This window comes from Culex pipiens, chromosome 1 (assembly GCF_016801865.2).
Source record: "Culex pipiens pallens isolate TS chromosome 1, TS_CPP_V2, whole genome shotgun sequence".
In the NCBI taxonomy this organism is placed as follows: Eukaryota; Metazoa; Arthropoda; class Insecta; order Diptera; family Culicidae; genus Culex; species Culex pipiens.
Window position 1 is genome coordinate 100,877,505 of NC_068937.1, and position 19,206 is coordinate 100,896,710.

The following is a 19,206-nucleotide window of genomic DNA, read 5'->3' on the forward strand; positions in this document are numbered from 1 at the left end:
GCGTTACTATAATTGATTAGGTGTGTCTCACCCCTCGCTGCAAATATTTCATGGGATTTCGCGCGAAAATCGTCAACTCCATGAATCACCCCTCGCCCACATTTTTCCCCTTTTTATCCCCCTCTTTTTTCCTAGTTCTTACACGCCCATGCCCCGGACACCAACACGCGAATCAGCGGAGAAACGTCAAGCTCGCGTTGATGCACGCACGTCAACAAAACGCCCTGCCACCAATCGAACTGTCACTCGCGTCGCCGTCCGAATCGGAACCACAAAAATCGCTGGAATTTTTACGGTTTTTCGCGCGGGTTTCTCCGGAGGTTTTTCTGATTTCACGAAAGACACGCGGCCAAAACGATGATCAAGCAACCGGTCCTCGCCGAGCTGCAGTACTTTGTGAGCAGCGTTTCGCTGCTGTACAAGGGCGTCCCGCTCAAAGATTCGGCCGCGGCCACGGCCCTGGTCAAGTGCGCGCTGCACCTGCTGGAGGACCTGCCGTCGACGCGGGACGCCGTCTTTGAGTACTTTTCGCTGGTGTTCAACGGCGCGGTGAAGAGCTACCTCAGCAATGTCGAGGTGAGTGGCGCGATTTGTTCGGGGTGGATTCCTGGGGGGATTGATTGGTGCTTTTTTTTTTGTAGAAAAATAACCCGGATGCTTCCGCCGAGGATGACACGATCCAGGGAATTCACGAAGCGCTAGAGCGACTCGTCACGAACGGACCTCCGGCGTGGTCTCCATTAATCTCCTCGTGGAGTCTGCGTCTGCTGGGAGAAATCTGCGACAAAAACAGTCGCCGCCGTCCGCTGGACATCCGGACGTCCTGCAATTTGTGGCTCGGCTGTCAGGCGATCCGCTGTCTCGTTGGCCTGACCGCCCTGTGCTTCTCCAAGTTGGAAGAAGCCGAAGTAGACAACTGCATCGCTGGGCTCCTCAACACTTTCGCCCAATATTCCCCCTACTTCGACTGGGTCGTAGCCCGACTGGGCGGATGTTTCCCGGCGCGGGTTATCGCGCGCATGTTGGGATGTGGGCTGAAGCGCTTTACCGGCGAGTACGACCAGGTGGATTCCGAAGTGGAAGTGTTGAGCTATTTGGCGGCGGCAAATGAGGAGCATTTGAGGAGGGCGCTGCGGGACATTATTGAACGGGAGGCGGCCGGGAATAAGCTGACTGTGCCGTACCTGTTGCACCTGTCGAAGAACTCGGAGGTGTTGGCGCAGTCGCTGGCGGCGGTGTTTTTGGAGCATCGTGAGTAGAACCGGTTTTTGTTCTTTAAATGATTGAATTGTGTGTTTTAAAAATCCCTTTGATAATAACTTCTCATATGGGTGAAATCCTAAGATGCAAACAAACTGAGAATAGGGTCCTAAAGCCCTATGCTGCCGTTCTACGCATAATTGTCCCATGTCAGTTTTGGTCGATTCTGACTTTTTTTTTCATTTTTAGGTTTAGTTTGACGTTTAGTTTTCGAAAAACACATAAAATCTAGTACTTTGTTCGGAAACTCATTGAAAACAACACCAAGTCTGTTTGTCCCATCGTTACACTTCTACGCATAATTGTCCCACCAAGTATTTTCTTTCACGAAATTATCAGTTTACTGAAGTATTGTGTCTTGTTTACCTTTTGTGTAGCAAAAGGATTACAAATAAGAGTGATAAACTGCTCACTGGGATGATTAGGGACTTATGGGGTGCATAGGGGACCTACGGGACAATTATGCGTAGAAACACAAAAAACGGACGAAAAATTTCAATCGCGTTTTTCTCAGTTGCACTATTTTGAACATGGGACAATTATGCGTAGAACGGCAGTATGCCAATTAAAAAAAAAACAACGCTCAAAAACCATTTCTGATCACTTTTTTTTTATTTTGATGTATAAATTGGGTCCTAAAATGAATCTTAGATTGCTGATACAGTGGACTCTCTCGTTGTCGATATTGAAGGGACCGTCGAGAGCGGGAGTTATCAAATTATAGAACGACAAATCAAAGCAATCTATTTGAAGGGACTGAAAAATTTATTGACAGCTGGAGCAATATTGATATCGAGAATATCGACAGCCAGAGATTCCACTGTATTATTGTTTAAAGCGATAAAGCTTATTTTTCTGAGTACAATGACCCTTTGTACGACCACAAAGAGTTTAAAATGGATTTTTAAATCAATTTTGAAAAATTAACCTCGCGGTCCTTCTTGACAGAAAAGCTCCTACTTGACAGCTCGTTCAAAGGGGACCATAGTTGATCCATCGAAAAAATGTTGTCTTGTCAATTTTTTTTTGCATTAAAATGAAAAAAAAAGTGATCAGAAATGGTTTTTAATCGTGTTTTTTACCGTTGTACATAAAAATTTACATAAGGCTTTAGTACCCAATTTAATTGACAAGACAACATTTCCAGAGTTTTTTTTGAAAAGGACCAATAAACTATTGTCTTTCATATATTTATAGGACCTAATCAAAAAAAACTCTAGATTTTTTTCGATGGATCAACTATGGTCCCCTTGGAACGAGCTGTCAAGTAGGACATTTTCCGCCAAGAAAGGCCGAGAAGTTATTTTTTTAAATAGATTTAAAAATCTGGAAAGTGGGGAAAAAGTCGAAATTCGCTAAAACTCGCAGAAAAACGGGAAAAAGGCGGGAATTTGTGTTTTTTTTTTGTCAAAATGTCGGGAAAAGTCGGGAATCCCAAACATACTCTTTTAAAATTTATTTTTTAAATCTTAAAAATTATTTTAATATTTAGTATAATTTTCAATTTCAATTCACTTAGTTCTTTCTTAGGAACTTACATTAAATTAAGGTTTCTTTAACTATTTCAATCTTTTTTCAGAATGAAGCGGTTATTTAAGACATCAAAATTTCTAATAAATATTGGATGCATTTAACACAGGGGTGCTCAAAGTTTTTCTAGGCCGGGCCAGATTTGAGGCTCAAATGAGCTTGCGGGCCAAATTTACAAAAAAGGTTATTAAAAAAAATAATTACGTTATTTTAATTTGAAAGGTTTAATTTCTAAATGCGTAATTTTATCTATTAGTTAAGTGTGGCTAAGTAAAAATCGTTGAGAGCCAGAATTTCAACGTTTGAATGAAAAAAAAATAAGAAAATGTTTTAAGCTTCGGTATAGTTAAACTGCAATCATCATTTTCAAAAAAAAAATCGTAAAAAAGTTTTGAAGTTTTTTGAATATATATTTTTGCTCCTGGGTTTTCGAGCCAATTTTTTAATGATGGGGGGAGGGGTTGGTTGATCGACGAAAGCTTTGTAAAATATTTGCAACAAACTTGATCCTTCGATTTCCACATTTTGTCTGCCTGAATCAGTTGGTAATCAATCAAATTCGTTATCTAACAGTAATGAATTCGAATCCCGAAGGAAGTGCAATGTAAGTTTGAGGGTCAGTTCATAAAAGGGTCATTATGACTTGCAAATCAATAAAGAAAACTTATATTTTTGCAACTATTACAGAATTCTACCTAAGTCAAACTTGAACGTTTTTTCAATATTTTCAAAAATGTTTGATGAAAGTTTTGACGATATTTACTAGTTTCACTCACATTGAAACGTGTGAAATTGTTTTAATTATAAAATTTTTTAAGTTTTTTTTATTAACAAAAATTCAAAAAGATTTGCATATAAAAGTTTAAAATAAACATTAATAGCATAGAATAGCAAAGCATTGGTGTCTACCCGTAGCTGCTAGAGAGCCTGGAGTTTATTAGAGAACGGCCATCTCAAAACAAAAGTACCAATCGAAGCACGAGAACTGTCAAACGGAGGTACCAATCGAGCAGAAAAAATTTCAGTTGGCGTTCAATCGATGGGAAGTATTGTAATTAGGGTGATTTATATTTAATTCGAAAATGTGCAAAACACAAATTGAAAACAAAACAATTTAAATTTTCTTTTTCAATTTTAATTTTGATTTGATTCGTAAACTCATTATGTCGTTGCGTGTTAATGCCGCTCAAAAATGGTCAGTTTCGGGCGCTAATAACTTCGTGGGATTTTTTTTTTAAATTTTGCAAACGCAGCATCTTATTTTAGATTTACACCAACCATAAACTATGTTTAAACTCAGTTTGTTTTGGTTCAATTGACTGATCAAAATAGAATCTGAAAAGAGTCACGCAGGTGCTTTGACAATTGCAGTGCTGCAAGCTATTTTGACTGATGTGCATGTAGTGGTGTCAGTTTCAGTATTTAAAGATGTCCGTTCTCTAATAAGCTCCAGGCTCTCTAGTAGCTGCTGCTTCGTTATTGCAATTTCAAAGGTAAAGTTTAAAATAAACCTTAATTTTGAAAAAGTATAAAATCACTTTACAAGTGGTCAACGGGCCATTTTACATGATCATTCAAAATGGGACCGCGGGCCACAAAATATCACCTCGCGGGCCACGTTTGGCCCGCGGGCCATACTTTGGTCACCCCTGATTTAACACATTCATGATTTTTTTATGAAATATTTTTTTTACTATTTTTGTATATCAAACAAGAGTTAACATCTATCTTTAAACAACAACAAAGTTAATCAAAAACTAATATAAAAATAGAGCTTAATTTTAACGATTATGGCCAGCGTAATGTTATGATTTTGTTTCAGTTTGTCACATTTATTGAATGTTTGAAAAAAGATTTAAACTTGACTTTGGAGTTTGGTTTTTTTGTGGTAATTTTTTTCAATTGTTTAACTAAATTCATAAAGTTATTTCCAATTTTTGCCTTCCTCACCTTACTGAGGAAAGGCTATAAAATCACTCGGAAAATGAACTTTTTAATAAGACCTCCTAGACCTACCTTCATTTGTACATATCGACTCAGAATCACCAGCTGAGCAAATGTCTGTGTGTTTGGCTGTATGTAGACATGTGTACCAAATCAATGTCACTGGAATATCTCGTCACAGGCTCAACCGATTTTGGCCGGAATGGTTTTAATCGATCCGTCTTAACGTCCCCTTAGTTGCTATTTAAATTCATGCAGTTTTATCATGTATTTAAAAAGTTATGTTAAAAAAACTGTTTCATATTAAATTAAAATTATGGTAAAAAGGGTGGTTTTTTCATGAAACCCTCACATCTTACATATTTTTAGAAAGCATATGAGAAGACCTTTTAGGTGGAGTAAGAATTTTCAAGATCTGACTTACCTATCTTAATTAACAAGCAGTTTAAAAAATGGTCTGAATTCACATAACCTCAACTGGTCGGGTCTGATCGCCACGAAAAAGCCGTGTAGAGGGATGCCATTTTCCTCAAAGGCCGTGTCTGTATAATCTTGACAAAAAGTCTGTAGGTAGTCTGTTTTTTTACTCATCACTTATTTTTATTAGGACATCTTAGGTGCTGCGAACGTTAGGGGAGATCCATAAACATGTGGACACTTTAGGGGGGTTGGAATCACTATAAATGAGAGGAAGGCACCAACCACCTAAAGGTGGATTAAGTAACGTTTTTTACAAATGTTTCCTTTGAACTTTCTGTGAGTATGGGTAACTTACTAAAATAAAGCTTGATTTTAGTTATCGAAAAACTTAAATATCGAATAAAATCCAATCGTTGATCGTTCTGAATGAAAAAATGGAAATTTTCGTTTTGAAAACATGAAAAAAACATTGAAATTGCAAAAAAAAATCAATAAATTTTGGTGTAGGTTATTACAAATATGTTTTAAGAATTTATCTCTTTAAACATTTCGCGTAAAATAAGAGGTGAAACATGGAAACTTACCAAACTGATTTTTTCATTGAATAAAATTAAAACATTGATAAAAAATCCAATATTAAAATTTACAAAATCAAAAACGGAACTTTGTAAAATAATTTTTAACCAACTCTAGAGTTTTTTTTTAATAGTTCCTACAAACATATGAAACACAATAGCTTATAGGACCTTTTCAAAAAAAAAACTCTAGAGCTGAACCAAATTCATTAATTTTCTGATTTTACGAAAATTGTCAATAGTTTGATTTGCTATAATTTATGTAGATATTTTTATGATATTCACTTTGTTATATAGAGTTTTTTGTTTCAAATCATTCTGTAGATAAGAAATGCCTATGATTTGAGTTTCTGGAAAAGTCGGGAGTTTGAAAATGGGATTTGAGTGGCCACCCTGCGATCGTACAAAGGGTCATTCTACTCAGAAAAATAAGCTTTTATCGTTGTGGACAATAATATCAGCTATTGAAGCTTAATTTTAGGACCCAATTCCTTAGAATCTTATCTGGAGCAACACAAGAAAAGGGCGGATAAGCATTTTGACAGCTGGAATTTTAAATTTGAAAATATAAAAACATAAAAATTTATTACATTGATTGATTAAAATTACAAGTGAATTAATTATTTCAAAAAATGTAGGAATTATAGGAAATCTAGAAATTATTACAGTTTCATGTAATTCTGTAATTTTAGAATTTCAGAAATTTATGTTTTTTTTTTGTTTTATAGAATTTAAATAGTATTAAGTAGGAGCTTTTCTGTCAAGAAGGACCGCGAGGATAATTTTTCAAAATTGATTTAAAAATCCATTTTAAACTCTTTGTGGTCGTACAAAGGGTCATTGTACTCAGAAAAATAAGCTTTATCGCTGTAAACAATAATATCAACAATCTAAGATTTATTTTAGGACCCAATTTCCGTAATCTAAGAAAATTTAAAAAATAAAAAAAAAAATGAAAACCTCTGAAAATTTAAAACTTAAAAAAATGGAACTTTAGTTTTTTTGTTTAGAAATTTGAGGAATTTTCGAAACTGTTTGGAATTTGAAAAAAAAAAATGATTTTTAAAATTTGAGAAATTTCTGAATTTTAAGATTTTTTTCAGTTCAAGGAATTTGAGAGACTTTAGGAAATTTAGAAATTTCTTGATTGTTTGGATTTTCAGGAATTATAATAGTCTAAGAATTTGTTAGAGTTTGAGATTTTAGGAGTATTTACATGAATAGTTTGGAATTTTAGAAATGTAAAAAATTGAAGAATTTTTGGAATTTCTGTAATTTCAGATGTATAGAAATGTTTTTTTTTTAAACTAATAAATATAAAAAGTTATAAAAACTTTGAAAAATAAATTTTAAAAAACTTAAATTTATTTTTTTTTTCTGCATTTTTCTAATTTAAAGAATTTCAGAAATGTTAAGTTTTTTATCGTTATTTTAAAGTTTTATGAATTTCTGATTTCCTTAAGGTTTAAAATTTCTGGATTTCTTTTGAGTTCTTAATTTTTGATGCCCAGTTTTTCCGTTAAGTCGTTAGGGCAGTCCAGGTGCAGTAGTCGTATCCCTGGGTCCTGCCTCAGTAGAGTCGCTGGCCGACAGTTGGACTCACTAATTTGTCACAAAATTTAATCTTTAAAATGCAGTATCTCAAGGTGGTATTAGACTATGGCAAACAAACAAACTCGCACCTTTTTCGTGTTAGGCAAACTCGCCAACAAAGCAAAATGTAAGCAGGCTGACGTTTCTGCAAACAAAAGCAGGCAAACTGTGAAAAAATGCGAGTTTGTTTGTTTTTCCATAGTCTAATATCTTCTTCAGTAACCAGAAGTCCGATAAACCAAGCCCAATAAAGATTTTTTTTTTCATCATTTCGGAAATATTTTCTGCAGGATTACTTCTTCTTCATGAAGTATTTTCAAATTGTAAAAAAAAAACTGATTTTTTTTTCTAAAAATCAGATTTTCTAATGCCTAGGACCTGAAAATGTCACACTTACTTTACTAAAAAATGTGTGAAATCATTTTCAATTGCATGTAGGTACGTACGATCCTAAAATATATTTTGTGATTTTTTTTTTTGTTTTAAAATATTGCACAATTTGTTTTTCAAAAAACCACCATTAATAAAAGCATAAAGTCGGGGCCAGATTTTGCACCATCCTGAATTTTAGCGCAAAATATGCCTTTTTTAGTCCCGAATCACATCAAAATATTCCTAAAATATAAAAATGCTTATTTTAAGATAAAAAGTCAAATAAAATCAATCGGATATTTTTCTGTACCAATTCTTTTGTAGTACCTATTTTTTTATGTCCTATTTACAATCTTTCCGAAGACACCAAATCGATTAGAAAATCCCTTCTCAAGATACAGAATTTTGAATATTCACACGGTCGTTTTGTGTGAACAGTTCCCAAATTTGTATGTTGTAGTGTAACATTATTTTTATTTGTATAGGAAAAATCCCGAAGAAATTTCAAATTTTAGAGAATAATTACTATAAAATTCATCACAAAAAAAATTAAATTAATATTTAAATATCTATCTTTTTTTCAATAACTTCCAGACACCGACGCCCACCTCCAACTGTTCCGCGCGCAGTGCAAGTTCTGGCCCGCCAACTACAACATCACCAACGTGGTCCACATCGTCACCGGTCTGCTGCTGAAGGTCAAAAAGCACTCCATCCCGGTTCTCCTAACCCTGCCCCGCCTCGCCGATCGCTACCCGTGGTGCCAGGAACTGCTGGAGATGCTGTTCGTCGAGCTGGAAACGCTGGTGCTGGAGAAGCGGTCCTGCCCGCTGCTGGACGACGCCACGAAGGAACCCGCCAAGGAACTGCTGTGGCGGGCTTGTTTGAGCGATTGCGCGCTGCTTCAGCAGAGTGGCGTTAGGTTGATTTTGCTGGTCAGTTTGAGGTCGGCGCACTTTTTGCAGCAGTCGATTGCGCAGCTGTTGGCCGGGAGTTCCGGGGAGTTGGGATCGGGTAAACTGCACTTGAACGCGTTGGTGCGGTTGCTGGGCGGTCCACATGGGTCGGCGGAGTTGCCGAAGATTAAGCCGGGCTTTGAGATTGCGTTGGAGCGGATGTTGTTGAACCCGATGCGGGGCGGGGAGAACTATTGGGTGTTGCGGAATCTGGTGGAGATTGTGAAGTTGGAGCGGGACTCATTCAATGTGCACTTGAAGAAGACGAACTGCGTTGTCGTGCTGCAGGAGCTGCTGGGTAAGATGCTGGCCATTTGGGAGATGTTGATGAACCAGCAGAAGAACACGCTGCTGCAGAGGCAGGGCACGTTTTCGTTTGGGAACGCGGTGATTAAGCCGGAGATAAAAAGGATTAAACGGGAGGACGGCGGGACGGAGCAGATTGACACCGGCGAGGGGACTAGTAGAAGCAGAACATCGCAAATCGCGACCCCCGTAACGTTCGACCAGATTCACATGCTGGCCAAGCTGATCGACTGCATGGAGTTGAACGCCAAGTCGGCCGTCCTGAACATGTCCGAGTGCCTCAAACTGTCCGCGCTGACCGTCAAGTACTTCTTCCTCTGCCTTCAACAAGCAGCAACCCGTCTCAACGGTGACGACGACACCAACCTTCACCGCTGCTACCAACTCCTGTCGCGACACTGCGCCATGCGAAAGGCCGCCCGAACGTCAGCCCTCCGAGAAATCCTCGAAGGCGCCCTCTTCCTGTACGGCAACCTGTTTGGCTCCCTCGAAACCGAACGCGACTCCGTCGAGTACAGCAAACCCGACGAACTCCTCATCAAACTGAACCAAAAGCAAGGCATCGCCATGAACGCGTCCCGCTCCACAGTCCTGCACGCCGGCGTCATCGGCCAAGGCCCCAAACAACCCGTCCGGTCCGCCGACGGCCCCGAATCCGAAATGCAGAACCGCCTAATCAGCGCCATCGTGGCCTGCTGCCAAGACCCCGACCAACAAGCCACCATCGACGGGTTCAGCTTCATGTCCCTCCTCCTGGTCGAACTCGTCTCCCCCGACGTCATGTACAACGGGCTGCCCTGGCCCGACGAAGAGTACACCAAAGTGACGATGGAACGCGACCTCCAGATCCGGCGGATGTTCCGTAACAACCCAATCCTGTGGTCACTGCTCGGTCTCGTGGCCTGCTACCGACCCGCGCTCTGTTACAGTTCAGTTTTGCTGAGAGCCCTGGCGGCATCCGTGCTGCACCAGTGGAGATCCAAGTCGGCGGAGACGATGGTCGACGGCCACCGGACGGAACTGATGTACGTGACGACGAAGCTGCTTGAGGTGATGGCGCTGGGTCAGCTGCTGCCGCCGCCGCTGAGCTACCTGCACATTGTGCTGCCGCATCTGGATGCGGCGGAGGTGAGTTTTTACTTGCGTTATTGATATATTTTGAATAGAATTTCGTTTGTTGTATTGTTGAAAAAGCTTTTTTCATCAATATTTCTTAAAATCTCCTAAACTTTTTGAGTTAGTTTACACTTTTTCGTATTCGAAGGTTGGCAACCTGGTCTTAAAGATATTAGCACTTGATTACCGACAAACCCCCAAGAAATTTTAAATTTAAATGTTTATTTAATTATTTTCCTGACTAAAATTCGTTTTTCTTTGCAGTTGGTATAAATACTTCCATTTTCATTGAAATTTTAAAGCTTGTTGAAAAATTCTTCGACAAGAATAATTGAAAACTTAAAACAGTTTGACGGTACAGGCTCAAAATCCCCCGTTCATAAAATCGATGCCTCTGTGCTATCCTATGCTAACTAGATAGGAAAACCAGCAAGCTTAGTACAAGAGAGCACAGAGGCATCGAAATGGCAATCCGTGTCGAACTTGTGGAATCTCGCAAAGAACCTTTTGAAAAGGTACTTTATTAGGAATGTAATGAACGGAATCATAAACGACTAAAAATTAGTAACGTAATTAAAAAAAAAACAATAAAAAAAGGATAAATCAAGTTATTCTTTCAATTTTGTTGTTCACATTGATATAAAAAATGTATTTAGTAACCGAGCATTTCTTTACCGATGTTGTACATTTTTTCTTTTTTTTTTGTCTATTTTCATTTTGCTCAATCTTTTTAGGGGCTTGACTAAAATTTGCAATGGCCTTTTATACTTCTTTTTTCAAATTTATATTAATATTATTAATATTAATTATATTAATATTTTAAAAGGCTGGTACGGATTTTCTTATTTGAATGCGACTGAAAATTACAAACAGGTTAAATCCAAAAGTTAAGAAAGTTAGAAATTCAAAGATCATACACACCAAATTTTTATTACGGAATGCAGTTAAATTTACTGAAATCTGCACTAAAGCTTTCTAGACCCAGTGAAAAAAAAAATATTGTTTAGAAAGAGATAGCAAATCTGATGCAAACAAACGTCCAGCTGCCATGTGTTGGTAAATGTCTGACTAGAAAGCCTTCTACTGATATTTTCAGTAAATTGAAAAAACTTTCTCAAATTTCAGTAAATTTTGACCAGTTAAAAACAAATTCAAAGCTCAAACACTTTAAAATCCCAAAAAAAAATAAAATTTGTTTATTCACGACTTTTGAAATTCAGAAATTTAGAAATTGAAAAATTGTAAATAATCATAAACTCACAAAAAAATTAAATTCTAAAACTTATGAAGTCAAAAATTTAATGGTTTAAAACCGAAAAATCCAAAAAAAATCTAAAATTTTAAAATTCGGAAATTTAAAAATAAAAAAAAAACAAAATTTTACAAATTATACAGTACTTGTTCGGTAACTAGGCTGAGAACATGAAGCGAATGCTGCTCGCTAACTGGGTTCATCGAATAATGACGAGGGTAACATCAATGCTTTACATTTTCTTAACAAAAAATAATAATAATTGTAACTCAACAATATTTCCATAGCAAAGCCTATAAATAACCTTTAAAATTTACATGAATCTTCATGCAAACTTAAAAAGAGATTTTATTTGTTGATATTGATTTCCGCATTCACTAACCCCTCGATTATTTTGCTTTGTTATTGATTTTTGACATTTGTCTGCTTTTTAACTGGGCTACAGCCCAGTTATCGAGCGCCCAGTTAAACAACACCCAGTTACTGTAATTCTAGATTACTTTTCCAAAACAACCAAGGCGCCATGGGTTTCCTGTGTACATATTTAGCCTTTTTTTTTAATAAGCTCCTATAAACATATGAAACTCAAAAAAAAAAGATAGAGCGATAGATATGTAGGACCTTTGAAAAAGTAAGCGAGTATTCAAAAGCAAAAAAAAATAATTAAAAACTTAACAAAAACTATTAAATTTGAAAGTTCTATTTATTTACATATTTCTTTTCTTCATAAAATTATTGTTATTAGGTCCTAAATTACATATTTACAAATTGAAAGTTTTAATTAAATTAAAAAATCTAAAAAATCGAAAATTCTAAATCTGAAAATTCATAAATCTAGGGATTTGAAAAATTTTAATACAGTTCGTAATTGATTAACCAAAGTCCTCACCAAAATGTCAAATGTCAAAATGCCAAATATTTCTTGAACCCAGTGCTGAAAATGTCATGACGCAATAATCGGCGACGCTGACACGAATTTTTCATCTCCATTCACCAAATCACAAATCCGTGACATAAACAAACCAAATATTTCAAAAGGACGTTATATTGAATGTTTGGCCCTTTTGAAATGATGGTCTTGATTAAAAAAAAAGTGCAAATATTGTTTTCGAAAAGATCGGAAAATTTCACGAATGTTTCATATTTTAACATTGAAAATCGAACCATTAGTTGCTGAGGTATTGACATTAGAAAATGGTGGGTTGTTTTGGTGAGACTTAGAAAACATAATTTTTTCTGTTTTTAAATCTTTGCATGGCAATATCTCAGCAACTAAGGGTCGTATCAACAAAGTTTAAAAAAGCAAAATATAGAGAATTTTCTCAGCTCTTCAAAAATATTTTTTCAAGAATGGGCAAACATGAGCACAAATTTAAAAAAAATGAAAAAACTGCGACTATTTTCAAAAAAGTTACCTTAAAAAGGCTATAACTTGAAAACGGTGCACTTTATCAAAATTTCACTAAAGTACTTTTTGATTGCAAATTTGATTTTACATCGAAAAATCCCTGGGCTTTGTCATAATGAGTGTCATAGGTTTGATGCTTGTTTGGCAAAGAGTATGATTTGATTCGATGTGGAATTAAAATCGAAGTGTTCAGTATATTGCTGAAGCTTCCATTTTTACACATGGACACCACTTCATGCTACGAGAACCCACTTTGACGCAGTCTCAGGGCTTAATCGATGGCCGGTAAGCTGTCATCGAGACAAGGAGGTTCTCCGATAGTGGAAATATCACATTTGTACAATGAACCGCTACACTGCCGTTTTACGGCGATATGATGTATACGCCATTGAGGTGATTTTGCTGTAGACACGATTTTCTGTTTTTGTTCATTTTTTCAATTTAAAATGACTAATTTAAGGTCTGCTCTGTAGAAACTGTTAAAAAGTACAATAAAAATGTGGCCCCTACAAAATTTCTTGTTTTTTCCTATTCTCTACGATTTTAAACCACAAACATCATTTCCAGAGTTTTTTTTTGAAAAGGACCAATAAACTATTGTCTTTCATATGTTTATAGGACCTAATCAAAAAAAACTCTAGATTTGGCCGAAAAAATAGCAATAAAAAATCACTACTTTTACTGCCCAATGATGTATGTATACATTGCTCGATCAAAGCTGGCTTTATTTTTTGTGCCAGCTATTTTGAAAGCTGAGCGGATCCCGTAATGCATTGTCCACGTGGATACTTAAAGGGGGAGAGGGTATTAGGGAGCGTTCTTATATTATGTAACGCAGTTGGGGGGGAAGGGGTGGGGGTCGGAGGCCGTGTTACGCTCCATACATTTTTTTTAAATTTGTATGGAAATTTTTTTACGAGGGGGGGTCTAAAATCCGATTTTTTGCGTTACGTAATAAAAGAACGCTCCCTTAGCGATTGTCTACGCTCTATAAACACATTTTTTGCATGAACAATTGTCCGCAAGGGAGGTGGGTGGGTCTAGAATTTTCAAAAAAGTGTCTACGTGGATGTGGATAAGGTGTCATCCATTAAGTACGTCACATTAAAATCAGCCAAAATTTACCCCCCCCCCCCCCCCCTTTGTCACGATTTCCGCTTTTAACACGCAACGTCACGCTTGCTCAAAACCCCCCTCTTCCCTCAGATCGTGACGTACTTTATGGATGATGCCTAATAGACGTCCCCTTAAGAATTAAATCGAAATTATGTAATAAAATATTGCCCTGTCTTGATTTGGTCCCAAAACCTCAAATCAACATTCAAACAGTATTGAATTTGACTTCTATCAATTCTCAATGTATACATACATCATGATGAGTAAAATTGGCGTATACATCATAGTTTGTTTGCTTAATAAAATGGGCCCCAGAGCAGTTTTTTGAAAAATTCTTTCGTCAGGAGGTAGCTTTTAAGATTCTTTATCAGACTGTGCAATAAAATTGAAAATGTCCAAAATGGCGTAGGGGAGAGTAGGGAGACTTGATCCCCTTTTTTTGTATCGCACATAACTCTGTCAATTTCTCACAAAACTATGATCTTTTTGCATGAATTGAAAGCTTAAACATTCAACTATGTTTGGCTGATAAGGGTATTTCATCAGATAAACTCTTAGAATAATGCCAAGCGTTTTAAAAAAATATTTTAAACCGGCATTTTCAAAATGTTGGGGGTTATTTGATCCCCCTTTCAACATTTTGAAGAAATCTTAAGCAAAATGTTTCTTATTAATCTAAACTTTTAATTTTCTATAAGATACAGCAATTTCACATTAAACCTGTACGTTTGTGTTCAAAATATAACAAGTCTAGCATGTAAAATATTTAAAAACTTAAAATTTTCTTTTTTAGGCCAAAATTGAGCATGTTTACAAAAGCTGGTAATTTTTTCGCAATTCGCAATTCGCAATTTTCAGTGTAAGAACGGGCCTTGACCGATCTTATGCACCAGGTTCCCGACGAACACGCACTGCCCTTACACCTACATCTTACCCTTGCTCTGAGTCAGTACGAGCAGCACGCTAGAACACGCTTTGAGTGTTCGTGCCAGGCATGCACACCTTCTTTTCCGGTTACGCATTTTAACTCGGCCGGGGGTGGTACATTACGTAGGGTTTGATGTAAGTATAAGCGCCTAACCATTTATAGTGTGCCTATCAACTTTCATTAAAGCAAAAACTGTTTTATCTTTAGTTTGAATTCAAAAACTAATTGTTATTTACTGTGTATTGTTTTCTCCTGAAATCTTCCCTAATGTTGAATCGTGTTTATCTGTTGCTATTTCTTTTGTCGTGGTGTTTTGTTACAATATTTTGGTCCTAAGCATTTTAGAAAAGTTTTTCAAAAGTACAATAGTAAATTTGTGTTAATCCTTTAATCATTCCATAAATTGAGTAAGGGCTCGAACCTCACTTGCTTAAGTTAAAGGTGAATATTCAAAACAATGGACAGTGAAAGAAATATACTATGTAAAGAATCAATAGTAAAAGAAAGATAGTAATTTATGAAGAAGATAAAGAAATTAACAATAGTTAATAAATAGAGATAACAAACATGCTTAGATTGTATTGAGGGCAATTTACAGGGAAGATGAGAAATTATTGAAATAGATAAATAAAGAAAAGGCACATGATAAACAAAATTGACATCGCTGCCAAATTAAGGGAAAGCAGACAGTTTGTTGCAGCAGCATCAATTAGTTAAATAGAGTGGAAAAGCGTTGAGAAATAAGAGAATCAAATAAGTAAAATCGAAATCAAATGGAGGATAGTAAACAGAAGCCGTTTAAGAAAATCAGTGAAACAAAATAAACAGATGATAGATGGTAGCTGGAAATGGAAAGGAGAGAGGAAACCCCGTTCTGCAACGTTCAGGTACATCCACAGCAGTTGACTCAACATACTGCGAATCTAAACAATACCGTCTACAATCACAAATTACTTCCCTTTCCCACATTGACGCGCCCCTTTCTTCTAGCCGTCTCGACTCTGACCCTCGCTGGTCAAAGGTTTACGATCCGTTTCCACAGGCCACCAGCTAGGTCATCATGAAAACCAAGCCAACGTGGAGGTAAGAAAATAGGACACTTGCAAGGAACCAGAGCTATACTGTCCTGATCAAGAAAGATCTAACAGGACTACGGACGTAGTCAGTGACGCTCCTTCCAGGATGTTCCTCGCCTGAGCGTCAACTGAAGAGATATCATCAGAATCATTCGCACTTGGCCTGCAAAAGCTGGTAATTTTTGTTTACAAAACATTTGAAAATGGTTCAAACTGCAGTTAGTTATGTACAACTATACTGAAGGAAACTATGTACGAAAACTCAGCCAAATTATTTAATCTTGAGGCTGATTCCAGTGACTGTAAAAATGCAGGGATCAGGTCTCCCTAAACGCACTTTTTTAAACAATTGATTGTAAAAATAGTATGACGATAAATTTTACGTCAAATTCGTAAGGGTTTTGGTGTTGATATGTTTATCAAACAATTCATGTGTAAAAAAAAATTTTTTGAATAATTTTTGAGTGTTTTCTATACTTATCAAAACAAAGAAAAAAGATCTCTTGGAAGTTTTTTGCAGCACTTCTTCGAAAAATGTATGTAACTCAATCTAAACATTTTATATTTTTTTCTTTGTTTTCTACAATGAGTTTTAGTCAATTTCGCAAAACTTTCTAGAACAAAGCTAATTGTTTTACCCACATGCTGACGAGATACAGGCTTGGGATCAAGTCTCCCCACTCTCCCCTATACATCATATCGCCGTAAAACGGCAGTACATATGTGATTTTTCCCTATCTTAATGTGGGTGTCAGGTTAGGATGCGGGTTTTTTAAAATTTAGTTTTTGTAGAATTTAGGAATTTAATATCAACTTTTTATACTTTGCTTTTAGTTATTTAGGGACAAAATTAGTAATAGTGAATTCAGTAATTCTGTCAGAATCGGTGATTTTCATTCAAGTAGCATAAAAACCATTCTGATTTGTCAAAACTTCCATAGAGTCTCGATCAATCAGTAGTGAAATGATATCGGACTAAGTTCGTTGATCTGTTGGTTGTCGGATTATGATTGTATCGACCATTGTTGCGAATCGAGGATCTACTGGAATTCTGACGATCAAATGGTCGTCTCTATTTCAATTCACGACTTGTAAAATATGAACTGTTATTCGTTTTTTTAGTTTTTTTAAAAGAAGCCAGACAGGTTTTACAAGAAACGTTTTTTTTGGCTATTAATCAAAAAATGTCGGGGATTTGAGATAAGAGTAGCTTTCGGATAGCTTGCTTTAAATCTAGTATTCAATTCAAGTTAGGTAGTTATCCGCAAATGAAAATTTGGACTTATATGAATAATTGAACATTTTGGACTTATGAATAACACACAACTGTGCATTTATTCTAAAGTCAGATCCATACAGCGTCAGTGTTTATTTGGTCGAAGTGTACTAATTCATTGGCAGATCTGATTCTAGTTGTAATGTACGACAAGACTACTGACGGACGTGACAGGACGAGGGCCCAGTTTAGAGGTTTCGACATCAACGATGTGCGGCTAAATCACCCTCCCCAAAAAAAAAAAATTGATTTTACATCGAAAAATGAAGTTGAAAAATTTTTGCGACCAATATTTAAATTTTTTTGAAAAAATCAGTATTGATTGAAAAATTCATAACTCGGTCAAAGATTTTTTGCCCATTCTATAAATTTCTGAAAAGTTGGCTTTTGATGTCCCCTAAAACATATCAGAAAATGAAAAAAATTAAAAATAGTGTATTTTTGCAAATCAAGTTTCAAAATTCGTTTTAAACTTAAAGGCCACTTGTAAACTATAAGTCCGATAACTCAGACCAACAATGAACAATAAATTTTAAATTTAAATGTTTCAAAAAACAATAAAATCTACGGAATTTTTGAGACTTCTATGAACCATGAAGCGTCATGTAAATTTTGGTTTATCTGACATTTTACGATTTACGAACAAGCTGTTAAAATTAGACTTTTTGATAAGAAAAATAGCGAACCTGATTTTTCAAAACTGGCTTTGGGGGTTTTAAGTACGAAAGTAGTTGTTCGGTAACTGGGCGCTCGATAACTGGGCCGTAGTCCAGTTAAAAAGCAGACAAACGTCATAAAACCAAAACAAACCGAAATGACTGAGGGGTTAATGGATGCATAAATCATGTTCAATAAATAACAAAACTTTTTTCAAACTTTTATTTAATTAAAGACTCAATTAACACCTAAACTCCCAAGTTCAGTTTCATCAGCAAAATATTATGCATCGGTGGTCCCCTTGTAATTTTTCGTTCAACCCAGTTACCGAACAAGTACCTACTGTATTTGTTTGAAAAAGTGAAATGTGGAAATTGTTCACCAGAAACTCATGTGAATACGGACATCTGCATACTAGCCTTAACAACACCTTCTTTCCCTCCCTCCCTCCCGCAGATCGTCTACGTGCTCAAGGAGTGCGTCTGGAACTACATGAAGGACCACGTGCCCTCGCCCGTCCTCTTCGTGTGCGATCCGACCGGCTTCCACTGGCGCGACCCCGCCAGTTCCCGTCCCCCGCCCCAGTACACGAACCCACTGCGGAACACGATGCAAAAGCGCCTGCCCAAGATGGGAACCCTTTACCAGCAGATGTTTGTCGGACCGGAGTTGCGCAATCCGACGGTGATGCACCACCACCAGCAGCAGCCGCCGCAGCAGCAGATTGTGATGGTGAATGGGTTGGGCGGAAGTGGTCAACCTCAGCCGATGGTGGCGGCGGCCAACGGGAACGGGAACATGATGGTCATGCAACATCATCATCCGCATCCACATCAGCACCTGCCACAGCAGCAACATCATGGCCAGATGGGACCGGGGATGGTTGGTGCGAACGGAAACGGACACTTGATGGGAAATCCAGGGCCACCGGTCATATTGGGACCGGTCGTGACGTTGGATTAGCAGTAGTAGGAGCGGAGTTTAAAAAGTTTATCATTTTCTCTATACACGTGTAAGATTGTAGAATTGTAGATAGGACTATTGATTGTTTTCTCTTTCTTTTATTTTCGTTTTCTCGAGAATCTACTTTTTGTAAGAAACAAAAAAATCAAATTAAGAAGCACCGTAAGATTTTCCTAGGAAATGGGTTTTTTTAATATAAATGCCGAAATGTCCTGATTTCTTTTTCGGATTAAGGGATAAATCACACTTGCATCAACTGTGACATTATATATTTTAGCTTTGTCAATTCATTTTTTATGCGCATTTCATCTTCATTGACAAATGTTTATAAAGAATACTTATAAAGATTTTACTTTTTCTTTTTTCATCATCCTAATATACTTTGATTCATCTTATCTAGTTTAACTTTTGTTTTTTATTTAGTTTTTTTCGGTTTTAATGTTGCTGCATTATGCTTG

At 36.8% G+C, this 19,206-nt stretch overlaps 1 protein-coding gene across 1 annotated transcript; it reads left to right on the plus strand.

Annotated features, from left to right (window-relative positions):
• Positions 1-204: 204 nt before the first annotated feature.
• LOC120424782 (integrator complex subunit 5) lies at positions 205-18,922 on the plus strand. Its single transcript, XM_039588984.2, has 4 exons — positions 205-576; positions 642-1,251; positions 8,289-10,084; positions 18,242-18,922. The coding sequence occupies exons 1-4, from the start codon at positions 358-360 to the stop codon at positions 18,746-18,748; spliced, it is 3,132 nt and encodes a 1,043-aa protein (XP_039444918.1). The 5' UTR covers positions 205-357; the 3' UTR covers positions 18,749-18,922.
• Positions 18,923-19,206: the final 284 nt, after the last annotated feature.

Bases quoted from the DNA above. Each gene is read 5' to 3' on its own strand.
- LOC120424782 (XM_039588984.2), top strand. From the start codon at position 358: ATGATCAAGCAACCGGTCCTCGCCGAGCTGCAGTACTTTGTGAGCAGC. The intron at 577-641 runs GTGAGTGGCGCG...TTTTTTTTGTAG, and splicing joins GCTACCTCAGCAATGTCGAG to AAAAATAACCCGGATGCTTC. The intron at 10,085-18,241 runs GTGAGTTTTTAC...TCCCTCCCGCAG, and splicing joins CGCATCTGGATGCGGCGGAG to ATCGTCTACGTGCTCAAGGA.